General features: G+C 39.2%; 2 protein-coding genes across 4 annotated transcripts; both read left to right on the top strand.

Annotated features, from left to right (window-relative positions):
* The first annotated feature begins 119 nt into the window (after nucleotides 1-119).
* On the top strand, nucleotides 120-5,325 carry dnaaf10 (dynein axonemal assembly factor 10). Of its 2 annotated transcripts, XM_054798761.1 has the most exons (8): nucleotides 120-407; nucleotides 2,101-2,201; nucleotides 2,335-2,465; nucleotides 3,383-3,484; nucleotides 3,552-3,667; nucleotides 3,857-3,991; nucleotides 4,720-4,817; nucleotides 4,942-5,325. In XM_054798761.1, exons 1-8 carry the CDS (start codon nucleotides 120-122, stop codon nucleotides 5,147-5,149), a joined length of 1,179 nt encoding a protein of 392 aa, XP_054654736.1. In that variant the 3' UTR covers nucleotides 5,150-5,325. The 2 variants fall into 2 exon arrangements, with proteins under 2 accessions (XP_054654736.1, XP_054654737.1); XM_054798762.1 differs by lacking the exon at nucleotides 4,942-5,325 and having other exon boundaries at nucleotides 4,720-4,818.
* A 600-nt stretch (nucleotides 5,326-5,925) lies between these two features.
* c1d (C1D nuclear receptor corepressor) lies at nucleotides 5,926-7,488 on the top strand. Of its 2 annotated transcripts, none has more exons than XM_054798903.1 (5): nucleotides 5,926-6,111; nucleotides 6,275-6,416; nucleotides 6,644-6,710; nucleotides 6,808-6,863; nucleotides 6,943-7,475. In XM_054798903.1, the coding sequence occupies exons 2-5, from the start codon at nucleotides 6,279-6,281 to the stop codon at nucleotides 7,141-7,143; spliced, it is 462 nt and encodes a 153-aa protein (XP_054654878.1). In that variant the 5' UTR covers nucleotides 5,926-6,111; nucleotides 6,275-6,278; the 3' UTR covers nucleotides 7,144-7,475. The 2 variants fall into 2 exon arrangements, with proteins under 2 accessions (XP_054654878.1, XP_054654879.1); XM_054798904.1 differs by having other exon boundaries at nucleotides 5,979-6,046; nucleotides 6,943-7,488.
* Nucleotides 7,489-12,827: the final 5,339 nt, after the last annotated feature.

The following is a 12,827-nucleotide window of genomic DNA, read 5'->3' as shown; positions in this document are numbered from 1 at the left end:
CACATCTTATAAACAAACTTAATATCATTTGCTCATAAATGGGGAATATCTTTACTTATGAGACTACATTTCATCAGGCATATCTTTGGACATACAGCTGGAAAGAAGAGGGTCCTGTCATGACGTCACGTGTGTGGACATGGACGTCTACGTTTGAGGACCTTACCAGTACATGTTCCACATTTTCCGTGTTATTTGGACTAATTACTGGAACAAAGAAGATGTCGTCGCCTCTGTCGAAGCCCCAAATCATCGCGCACATCCAAAAAAGTTTAAACTACACCGTGTTTGACTGTAAATGGATCCCGTGTAGTTCCAAGTTCGTTTGTATGGGCAACTTTCCAAGAGGAACTGGAGTGATGCAAATCTATGAAATGCAGCATGGGGAGGCTCAGCTTCTCAAAGAGGTAAACACTTTAAAAGCATACTTTTAAAATAAAAGGTTTGGGGGGGGCTTCGAGAACATTCCTCTTTGTCCCCCGTCTCCATAGCAACAGGTGACGCAGTACTATAATTCTTTTAGACCTGAAATAAACAGCGTATATCAAATATATGTACAAATCGTAGTTATACTTCGGAATTCTGCTACATCATAATGTAATGCTGTATGGACTACTGGTATAATAAGGCATAATATGACCAATTTTGATATTGCTAACATATAACCCCCCCCCGTACAGGTGTATTATTTAATTATTTGAAATGTAGTTGTGGCATTGAACACCCGCTTAACTTAATGACAAGGACAAAAAGTAATATGGATACACTCAGAGGTGCCGCCAGGAATTCTAGGCCCCATGAAAAAAAAATCATGCTGGGGCCCCCACTTTTTATTTTTTAATTACAGCATAATTACATACATAATTACAGCTTTTGGGCCTTTGGAATTGTCCACCCCCACCCCCCCATGCTCACAGGTCAGTATGTTAGGTACTCTTTCACATTCAAATAGGAATGTAAAAGAGCAGTAGTGTCCTAAGGGCCACATACAGAAAAATTAAAAGCTGTGGGGGCACTTTGATATTAATCACTTGTATTTCTTTTTTTTTTTTTTTTATTAAAAACGCTAAAGCCACTCTAGTGTACATGAAGATATGCTAAGCCAGGGGTCGGCAACCTTTAGTTTCAAAAGAGCTATTTTGCCTCCTGTTCCAGTAAAGAAAAATGGTCTGGAACCGCCAAACATAGAGATAGACGCCACATCGAGTGGGGTTGTCCACTGCGACATTATGTCAACGTTGCCGCCTTATTGGATGTGTCAAGGCTGTAAATGAATAATCATAATCATAATCAATCAGCGGGCCGCACAGTGGTCTAGTGGTTAGCACGTTGGCCAACACTGTAACAGCCTGGAGATCGGGAAGACCTGAGTCGATTCTTCCTTGGGCATTTCTGCGTGGAGTTTGCATGTTCTCCCCGTGTGCGCGTGGGTTTTCTCCGGCTTCCTCCCACATTCCAAAAACATGTAGGTGAGGTTAATTGGTGACTCTAAATTGTCCATAGGTATGAACGTGAGTGTGAATGGTTGTTTTTTCTATATGTGCCCTGCTATTGGCTGGCGACCAGTCCAGGGTGTACCCCGCCTGTCGCCCGAAGTCAGCTGGGATAGGCTCCAGCATGCCCCCGCGACCCTAATGAGGAGAAGCGGTATAGAAAATGGATGGATCGATAATCAATCAGCAGTCAAAAGGCAGTGTAGATGCATTTGTGGATTTGTGGTGCGTGGGATATTTCATACTCTTCTCGAAAAACGCAAACTTCGGTGTTAAAAAAAATCCCAGAGCTCGACATGGGAGCCGCAACAATGAGGCTGAGCAGCCACATGTTGCTAACCACTGTGCTAAGATGTTATATATATATATATTTCAATAATTGTTACTGTCAAACATTCATTATTTAAACTTTTTCTCTTGTCAATGTGGCCCTAATTCTCCTCCATAATGTTTCATGGTAAGTTTAATGTATAGAATATTCTATGGGGGCCAATAAAAATGGAGCTGCAGGCCACAAATGGCCTCACTCTTTGGACACCCCTGTAATAGGGACTTGTGGCCTAATTGTGCAGTATAGTATTGCCTTCTATCTGTTTTTGTCTTTCAGGTAGAGAAGCCCAAACCCATAAAGTGCGGCACATTTGGGGCCACATCTCTCCGACAAAGACACATAGCAACGGGAGATTTTGACGGACATTTAAATATATGGTAATCTTTTTCAAACAAAAACACATTCATGTCCCGGCTATCATTGTTTTTTTATTTTAATCGGCTGCAGAACCAAGGAGGCCTACTTGTAGTGTATTGGTTCATTCAGTGCAAATATTCTCAATGCTCACAGGAACCTGGAAGTGCCTGACGTGCCGGTGTACACAGTGAAGGCCCACAAAGAGATAGTGAATGCTATCGATGGCGTCGGGGGCCTGGGGATCGGTGACGGTGCGCCTGAGATTGTCACTGGAAGCAGAGATGGTAAACCAACTCCAGCTCCAAACAAACATGTCTCTAGCCCATTCGTCATTTCAACGAAACTTCCTCATTTGTCACTAGACAGACCGCGAGTTGAATTTACCGACACTCCGAACATCACAACAACGTCTTTACTATGGGTGTATGTGTGGTCTAAATAAACAGAAATGCAATGAAAATCAGTAAGTGGATATTCTTATCACTCACTTTGTAACTTTGTAAATGCGGAAGTGCTTTTAAGTGTGCTCGGAAATCCCAGAAAATTCACTCAAAACATGTGAATTCAACTTAAATGACGTGTTGTCTTTGAACGCAACTCCTCATTGCTTATAATAACACAGTTAAAGTGTGATTGAAATATTCTGCTATTAAAAGTGTTAGGTAATTTCAGACTTTCAGACGTGTGCCATCTCTTAGCTTGATTTAAATTTCAGTTAATTTGGTGCAGTTAATACATACAAATGTCCTGCACTGTCATTTATCTTTCTTTCAATAAAATACAGTCAAAATTGGCATATTTCAGATTGATTAATCATGATTCATTAGTTTGAAAACCTGTCATTAATCTGATTACAAATGTTAAACATTTGACAGCACTAATATGTTTATGTACTTATTTTAATGGGATTACATTGAAGCATCTTTGAGTCTCTAGAAAAGTGCCATATAAATGTGATGTAATATTATTACATGTATTTAGCTGACTTTACTCATTGGCTGGGAGAAATCACACGCTTTTACTGCCTCAAAGTGAACAGTGGCATCCATTTTGACTCCCAACGTTACCAAATATGGTTCCTTTCTTTTAAAAGGTTACAAATAAAATGCTCTTGTGGACATGGCTTCATTTAATCATAATAATTCAATAATACCATACCATAAGAAGAGATATGACAAGTCGCCCTCTGTGCGTGTTACAGGCACAGTCAAAGTTTGGGACCCTCGTCAGCGGGACTCACCCGTGGCCAACATGCAACCCGTTGAAGGAGACGCCAAGAGGGACTGCTGGACTGTCGCATTTGGTGCGTCCAGTATCGAATGTATGTCTCTAGAAATTGTTTAACCTCTACTACGTGAACTTCACTACAGGTCACGCCTTCAATGACCAGGACCGATGTGTATGCGCCGGCTACGACAACGGGGACATCAAACTGTTTGACCTGCGGAATATGTCCTTGCGGTGGGAGACCAACATCAAGAATGGGGTGAGGTGGACATTTTAAATGAATCACTTGTGGACATTTATGCAGCCTATCCTGTTAGGGTCGGTGCACACGTTCCTGGAATGTTTCAATGATATTTCCACCCTGACATGTTTCAGCTACAAGTATTAGGGCTGTCAGTGAACCAACACAAGCAGAAGATGTTTACCAATTCCCTCTCCCGCCTCTCAGGTTTGCTGCATGGAGTTTGACAGGAAAGACATCAACATGAACAAGCTGGTGGCCACCTCGCTGGAGGGGAAATTCCACGTCTTCGACATGAGGACTCAGCACCCCAGCAAAGGCTTTGCCTCCGTTTCCGAAAAGGTAATTGACTCAGGGGCGGACCTGAAACTCCTGACGCGTTCCTGGCTCACGAGTGCAGGAAACATAAAGCGGGTGTTGTTTCAACCTTTGCGGAGTTCCAAGGGAAATGTTGGCATACGTCACACGGACGACGTTCAAAGCTGCAAGTGTATAGCAATTTGCCTCCGCATTGTACTGTAACTCGCCGTGGCAATGCGTGTCATTTAGATGGCACGCCAGAAAAGCGCGATGACTCTTTTGCGCACTCTTTACGCATAAGTCACACACTTGGCGCGCAATTTGTGACGGAAAATGGTGCACACTGGCACAGAATGCCATGTTCCTTCACTACTTAATTACACCGAGGTCACAGAAATTCACTTATCACCCAAAGGTCTGGAACCAATTACAAATATGTATTCATTTTATAAATTGTACAGTATATTTTTTTTTCCCAAATAGTCTCTGTAGTGCATGTCTTTATCACTGCAAACTACAATAACCATACAAAAACATGTTATGTATTATATTTTAAATGTCTGTTATATATATATTTATTGAGCTTTTTAAAAAAATATGTTTCCAGTAACTGGCAAGACATGGTGGCACGTAAAAAGTTCTTTTGCTCAACAAAGGGTGGTCCCTCTCTGCAGTGACCGCCAGTCGCCACTGTCGTCGCTAAAACATGAAGAAAGTTCAAACAGAAAACTGAGCAGTTTGTTGTCTTTTCGTGTTTGATGTGACTTCAGGCTCATAAATCGACCATCTGGCAGGTGAGACATTTACCTCAGAACAGAGAGATCTTTCTGACCACAGGTGGATCAGGCAGCCTTCATCTATGGAAATAGTGAGTCCTGAGTTTTTAATTTACTCCTCTTGTTAACCTATTGACAATTTTGTATGCTCATTTTCTTGAATTTATTGAATTTATTGAATTTATCTAAAGCGTATCTTACGATGTCATCCCCCAGCGAGTATCCTGCTCAGAGAAGCAAGCCAGATTCAGACGGCACCAGTGTGGGCGTGGCCGGGACGGTTAACCTCTTACAAAACGTCACGCTGTCCACCCAGCCAATCGCCAGTCTGGACTGGAGCCCCGACAAGCAAGGCTTGTGTGTGTGTGCCGGCTTTGACCAGTCTGTGCGCGTGCTCATTGTCACTAAACTCAATTTGGTGTGACAAATCTCGCCTACACACATGCCAAACCAGGATTTATACTTCCAAACCATACCATTGAACTGAACTGGACCTTTCGATTGATTTGTTTTCTCTTTTTTTTACATACAAAAATGTGGCACGTGACCTGCATTTAGTTTCTTTGAACTGACTTTTAAATAAAGGATGAGAAACGTCAATGGCCAACGATTGCCACCGAGATGGCTTGGGTTTGATATCTTGCTGACTTTTCCCTCCTGGTGCCCTGTGGGCCCATTTGGACGTTCAGCAAGGGACATCCTGACGCCTACACTGTCACATCCTTGTATTTTGTCATTTTCTATGGCCACTCACTAGTGCACATGTTCATAAAAGGCACTCAGAGGCACTTAACATTGGTCAGTGAGCATCACTGTGAACGAATTGAGAGGATAAAACGTGTCATGGCGACAAAAAAAACTAGTAAAGCCTTTTAAAACTATAAAAAACAGTACAATTTAGAACTTTAACTTTAAGGTATAAATAGCTGCAAAGTAAATGTAAAACTGGAGACATGCAGTCAACCCGCCATTCCACCTATTCGTTACTGCCATCTGCTGGACACATCGTGATATCCGCCATGGTTTTACAAGGAAATTCTAACTATAGAACACGGCTCAAGTTTTTTTTTTTTTAAGTATGTTTATTTAAGAGACAGCATTTTTTATTTTGATTAGCAAGTCAGCAAGACAAACCGGGGGGGGGGGGGGGGGGGGGGGGGTTAAAAGAACGAAAAAGTAATGAACAAACCATTCTTCCCAACGACAGGGGGCAGTATAGCCAAAGTAAAATGCTTCCTTCCTTTCTTAAACGTCATTTCCGGCCTGATTCAGCGTGGCGTGTGGTGGAAAGCAGCGAGTTAGCATACTAGCATAGTTAAAGGTAAATATAAACTTAAAATTTGTTTCTGAATGAACTATAACTTACATCAGCTCGTGTCTTCATAGGTAAGTATAAGTAACACATGCGCCCTAACTTACTAAATTTCCATACGTTGATTATATATTGATCGCCTCCGTTTGTAAAATGCTCATTTTCAGCTGCGGCATAGCATATTAACACTGAATGGCAATGAAACAAGTTATATATTAATCTTTTTTTATCATACAGAACGATGGCAGCTGATGGCAAAACGGACGATTACCCTTACGAGATAGATGAGCAGCTGAAAGGGTTCGATTCGTCTGTTTCTACTGTTAAAACCATGTTGGACAAACTGATGTCAGTACCCAGGAGTGATCAACTGCAAAAGGTAACACTGTTTAAACATCTTTCAGCACATACAAATTAAAAATAATTACAACTACAATTCTATCAGGCTGAACTGACAGGCATTTCAAGCATTGAGATACATTGCATGCATGCATACGTTGCATTATGACACACTTAGCTTCATGGCAGTGTAATGAAACGCATCCCACCGTCCAGTAATGTCTTAGTACATACCGTACGTGTGCTCATGTGTAAACATTTTAACAGCTGGACCCTCTGGACCAAGCCAAGCTGGATCTAATGTCGGTTTACACCCTCAATTCTTTATTCTGGAGTAAGTTTTTTCCTCATCACTAATATCAGTGCTCAAGCTTCCACTCTGAGGGATGTTTTTTTTTAAATTTTTAGTTTTACTCTGTTGTCTTTTGCAGTGTACTTGGTAACACAAGGTGTCAATCCCAGAGATCATGGAGTCAAACAGGAACTTGTACGTATAATTTTGTAAGCTTTTTCCAGCATTATTATGTGTTTTTTTTCCACTGTGTAGCGTTTGTGTGGCTGCTTAGGAACGTATAAGGACATACATGAACAGAGTGAAGGAGATCACGGACAAGAAGAAAGCGGCTCGTCTGGATAAAGGAGCCGCCGGCCGCTTTCTAAGGAATGCCCTCTATGATCCGAATGAGAAAGGCTCCAGGAAAAAAGCAGCAGCAGCGTCCAACAAAACCTCAGATGCGACACCATTGAAGCGTGCAAAGAAGAGATGAGACATCACCGCTATTGATTAATTTGATGTACAGCTGCGCCAAAATATAACAATGTAAAATATCATAGTAATAGTTTTGTTAAATGACCTCAAAAGCAAGCTTTTGGAAAGCTGTGATGATTTAAATTTCAAATGTTTATTAGTATGTAGTAAGTTTTAAAACTAGTCCTAGTAAGTTTTAAAATTAGTTGTAATCTGTGTAATCTTAATGCTATTTTTTTCTGATGTCCAAATGAGAAATGATATGATTTCTCTGTTATTAAAGTGATTCTGTGAATCCATTTTTTTTTTTTTTTTTGCTGTGGTCATACCTAAATTCAGGGAGACCTACAATCAGGGAGTTTCTCAAGGATTGACACTTCATATAAAAACATGGCTTTTTTTGTAGGGCTCACTAACATTTGTGTCATAAATTCAATGTATCCCATGTCTGGGGTTTAAACAATTTATAAGTAGATTGAATACAACTGCTATATCAAAAGTGGTTTTGCAAAGACAGAAATACTTATTTTAAAAGGCTACATATTCCTTACACAACAAAAATATAAATGCAACACTTATGATTTTGCTGTCATTTTTTATGTGTACAAAAGGCCTGCCTATTTCAAATATTGTACACAAATGTGTTGGTAAGCATCCATCCATGATTTATAATCTATCCATAGGTGTGGAATAGCAAGATGTTTAAGTGTGCCTTCGGTTGGCCACAATAAAAGGCCCTCCAAAATGTGCAGTTTAACTGTATTGGGGATGGTCTGGCGGGGTCCGAAAACCATTCGGTATCTGCTATGACCACCATTTGTCTCAAATATCATGTACTCAATGGGTAATACGTCAGCTGAGTATGATGGCCATGCAAGCAATGGGATGTTTCCAGCTACCAGGAATTGTGTACAGGTCCTTGGAAAATGGGGCCGTGCATTTTCATGCTGCAACATGAGGTGGTGTTTGTGGATGAATGACACAACAATAGACCTCAGGTTCTCGTCACAGTATCTCTGTGCATTCAAAATGCTATCAATACAGTAAAATGTATTGTGGATGGAGTGGCCCGTGGTGGCAGGGGGGTCTTGGCATGGGCAGGCACGTATTTTATTGGCAACAAACACGTGTGTTCTATTGATGGCATTTTGAAGTTAGTGAGCATGTGTGGGATGCTCTGGATAGGTGTACTGTATATGGTATTTGAGGCAAGTGGTGGTCACATCAGATACTGACAGGTTTTTGGACCCCTCCGGAACACCCCCCAATACATTTAAACTTCACATTTTGGAGTGGCCTTTTATTGTTGCCAACCTAAGGCACACCTGTAAAATAATCATGCTGTCATCAGCATCTTGATATGCTACACCTGTGAGGTGGATAGATTATGAATGATGAATGCTCACTAACACAGATTTAAGACAGATTTGTGAACAATATTTGAGAGTGCTAGGCCTTTTGTGTTCATAGAAAAAGTTCTACATCTTTCAGCTCATGAAAAATGGGAGCAAAAACAAAAGTGTTGCGTTTGTTTTTGTTGAGTATAATATCAAAGAGCACATAAAAGCATTGATGCAATATTTATATCACTAAAAGCACAATAATGAAACTAGTGTTCAAATGAATACTCGTCTGTTTTATTTTTAATATGCCGTTTTTACTGGATCCATTTAGATAAAAAGTTATTACTATGACAACCGGCTAATAGACGAGTGCATATTGCTAAAGTATAGGAAGCCAACATCCGGGGATTGACTGAGGAAAACAGGAAGTCAATGTTTTAAGAACAGTCTGTTAAACTACATTATAATCCGTAAGAAAACTAAAAAAAAGTTTAAATATGAAATGTATCCACTAAACAACTACATTTATTGATTTCATCCATTAATGATGACACTTTCCGTCAATCAGGTAACCCGAACGTCGATGACGGCGCCTCGCCAAAAAAGCTCAAGGTGCTCGGACACTTGGAGAACAGCCACACATTCTTCTGCTGAAGGCAAGTATCAGAAATGTTCCTGATTCTTAGCACGACGTCACATTTATGTGCGAATAATCACATTTGAACTGCAGAAAAACTAAACTCCCATTTAATTTGCTCGCCCGAATTGACACGATGACGTCACGCCCTTGTCTGAATAGGAACCAATCAAGCATGATGACGTATATGACATGGGCGCTTATACAAATAGCTTTGTGATAACTATTTGCAGCAAAATGTACGTTTGCAACATTCTGATACATTAATTAAAATGTTAAATATGTATTTCGTGGAGTTTTTAATATATATGATTTTTTAAAATTTCATTATGCCAGTTTATTTGTCCCTGAGATATATCTTTTTACACTCTTCTGTAAATTCTGTATGACATCATAACGTTTTCAGTAGTGTTAACGTCAGTATTTTGTGAGGTTTTGTATAATCTCATTAGATCGAATACAAGAGCAGTATGAAAAAACTGTAATTTCCCCATTCAATTAATATTAAAAATAAATGTATTCTATCTGCATAGCTTTAGGTAACCAAAATATCAGACATTTCACAATATGATGCAGAACTACCAGCACAATAATAAACATATTATATACATCTCTGACAAACTAAGCTTGGTTATTTTTGTAAAAGCAGTTTTCTTTTATATAGCCGTTATATTTGTTGGTGTACCTAATAATGTGGTGGCTGTAAATCAGGCAGAAAATTGCTCACTGAAAGCTGCACGCATGGTAACAATTTGGATGGGCCCTGGAGGGGGTCAAACATGTGATTAGGAAATAGTCCAATACAGTGTAGCTGTGAGGCAGTAATGAGACTTCACTTTTTAAGAAGAAATGTCACATTTAATAAAGACGCACACGTTGCTTCCTTTGTGTGATTCCTTCTGGAAAGCCAAGATCTTTATCTCAACGCGCCCACCAGCCTCTGCATGCCTTTAATCACGGTCAGGAAGCAAGCAAGCGCTGAGCTCCACTCTCAGGAATTGATCTTTTCATTCCTTTCATCATCCCTCCCTTCTGCTGCAGCGTCCAAAGATGACGTTTGTTCTGCCAAACCGCCCGGCATCTCTTTCCTCTGACTTTTTCCACCCATTTGTTGTTCTTAACTCGGCCCTAAGACGTGTCAGACTTTGGCGTGTGGCTTTTTTTGGAGAAAGGTTTGATTTTTCCTCTCATTTCCTGCATTTAGCCTTCAATCTCAACTCTGCATGTGCTGCACATAACATGTTTGTTTGCACTGATTGTGTGGGTGAGGACGTTTATATCGTATGATCCTAAATTACAACAAAACATTACGTAGTTGGACGTGTATGGAGTCAGGTTCCCCAGACCGGTGATGCTAGCATCTTTGATACCAACTTTGACATGCTCATACAGTATTTCTCAACAAGAATCAGTATTGGTTACAGTTAATGTGTATTTTCATGTCAACATATTTAGCTCTGAGCCTCGGACTTTTTCCAACAAGCAGTTAATATTAAATTGGTAAGAAAATTGTTGGAATATAAAACTACACTACACTGTATTAAGTACCATCTGAAAAAATACAATAAAATAAATTTCAATGGTCTGTGACTTTTCCCAATCATCAATCAATGACATCGCTTATAAAGCCAATCCCGAGCCAGGACATTTCTGATATTTACAAACTTGGAATGGGTCTTCAAAGCTGACTTTGGCCCTGCAAACTGTAGGAAAGTAACCTGGAACAAGTTTTTGCCCTCAACAAAGTCAGTCGAATGAAGAGTGAGTGAAAGATGGACATGTCGCTTTTATTTCATCATGCGGTCTTTTGTGCCAGTTGTGTGTTCATCTGCAGATGAACCGTGATGGCAAAAGTTTCTATTTGTGTTTAAACTAGGGATGCTCCAATCAGGGACGCCGCTAGGAATTCTGGGCCCCTTGAAAAAAAAAATAAAATAAATCACCACATTTTTCCCACCTGGGAAAAAAAACTACACACTGGCAGTCATCACTGAAAGGTTTGATCGGTAAAATAAACACAACAGCTTGAAAGGGAACAGCTCAAAATGGTATACATCACAGAGAGTGTCGTTCAATACATCGCCAAAGAAATGCTGCTCGTTAACACGGTTGATAAGCCAGCATTTCTTGAAAAAAAAATCGGCAATTCCACCACTTTACAGAGTAAAAATACTGGATTATTTTGATATATTATTATTATTATTATTATTCTTTTTATTATATATCATCATAACATTAGTGGTTTATTTGGTTTATATTGTTCAGCATCAGTTTGTGGGACCATAAACATCTCAAAATGCGCCTGCATTGTTTTGTGACGCCGTTATATAAAAAAGTTTGTTCAGTCACCTTTTTTCATTGTAATTTTTCTTAAAATTAATTTTAAAATCTCATTTCGTCTCATTCTTGTGGACCCAATCTCGTGTATAATCTTGTCTCGTGGGTTGGGTGTCTCGTGACACGTGGTCGGGTTGTATCATTACTACAGATGCTCGATATTGGTTTTCTTACCGCTTTCTGATATTGTCCAGAACTTGCATTTCCGATACCAACCGGTACTGACATAGGCAGCAGCTTTTTCCTGATATAACAGTTAAACTCTTCTGCACCCTGTGTGTATGCTAACGGCCCTGCCTCCACCCACCGAGACAAATAATCTGTATGACTGACAAAAGGGCTCACTCCGTTCATGCCATTGCTCTATGGAACAAACATGTCAAGGTAGTGAAACCAATGCACAGAGTGAACTCTCGTCCCGCCTGTTTGGAGGCGGCGAGAGACGAGGAAAGCAGACACGCATGCACATGGCAATATATTAAAACTGGTAAAATGATCAAGTTCATTTTCATTTTTCAATACATTTTTTTATTATCGTCCCAGGCCTAGTGCCCATGAGACATTTTTTTTCTGAACGAGAACTCTTGTCAAGTTTAAATCCTGCACGATCTTGTGACACCCCGAGTAATGAACACATGATGCTTCTTTTACTGTGATGCCACTGGATGCATTTCACAAATAAACACTTAGTATTACCATATCTAACGTATTGTGTGGAGATATGGGGAAATAATTACAAAAGCAATCTTCACTCACTCACTGTACTGCAAAAAAGATCTGTGAGGATAATTCATAATGCCAAGTATAGAGAACATACAAACCCTTTTATTTTTAAAATCACAGATATTAAAATTCGCAGATTTAGTACACTTTCAAATCTCTAGAATAATGTATAAAGTTAATAATAACTCGTTACCCAAAAATCTAATCAAGTATTTCTCAATCAGAGAGGAGAAATATGATCTTAGAGGAAAATTAAACCTAAAACATTTATATGCGAGAACAACGCTGAAAACCCACAGCATTTCCGTGTGTGGAATTAAATTATGGAACGGATTGAGTAAAGAACTCAAACAATGTACAGAGATGAGCAAATTCAAAAAACAATACAAGCAGTTGATGTTTGCTAAATACAAGGCAGAAGAGTCCTGATTGTTCTGTCAGGTTTGTTATTTTATTTTATTTATTTTTTTATTTTCTATTTTATTTTATTTTATTTTATTTTATTTTTTATTTATTTAATTAAATTTTATTTTTATTTATTTATTTATTTATTTTTTTTTAAAATAATTTTCTTTGTTGTGTTTAAAAAAAAATAAAAAAAAAAGCTTTGTTCTTATTTATTTATTTATTTATTTAGTATTGTCATCATTATTATAATTATTA

The sequence above is a fragment of the Dunckerocampus dactyliophorus genome, chromosome 14 (assembly GCF_027744805.1).
Source record: "Dunckerocampus dactyliophorus isolate RoL2022-P2 chromosome 14, RoL_Ddac_1.1, whole genome shotgun sequence".
Classification (NCBI taxonomy): domain Eukaryota; kingdom Metazoa; phylum Chordata; class Actinopteri; order Syngnathiformes; family Syngnathidae; genus Dunckerocampus; species Dunckerocampus dactyliophorus.
Note: the sequence above shows the minus strand (reverse complement) of the source record. Positions and strands in the feature narration are given on the sequence as shown.

Coding starts and splice junctions, on each gene's coding strand:
- c1d (XM_054798904.1), top strand. CDS start 6,279: ATGGCAGCTGATGGCAAAACGGACGATTACCCTTACGAGATAGATGAG. Junction 6,417..6,643: donor GGAGTGATCAACTGCAAAAG/GTAACACTGTTT, acceptor ACATTTTAACAG/CTGGACCCTCTGGACCAAGC. Junction 6,864..6,942: donor ATGGAGTCAAACAGGAACTT/GTACGTATAATT, acceptor GTGGCTGCTTAG/GAACGTATAAGGACATACAT.
- dnaaf10 (XM_054798761.1), top strand. CDS start 120: ATGACGTCACGTGTGTGGACATGGACGTCTACGTTTGAGGACCTTACC. Junction 2,466..3,382: donor TGTCACTGGAAGCAGAGATG/GTAAACCAACTC, acceptor TGCGTGTTACAG/GCACAGTCAAAGTTTGGGAC. Junction 3,992..4,719: donor TTGCCTCCGTTTCCGAAAAG/GTAATTGACTCA, acceptor ATGTGACTTCAG/GCTCATAAATCGACCATCTG.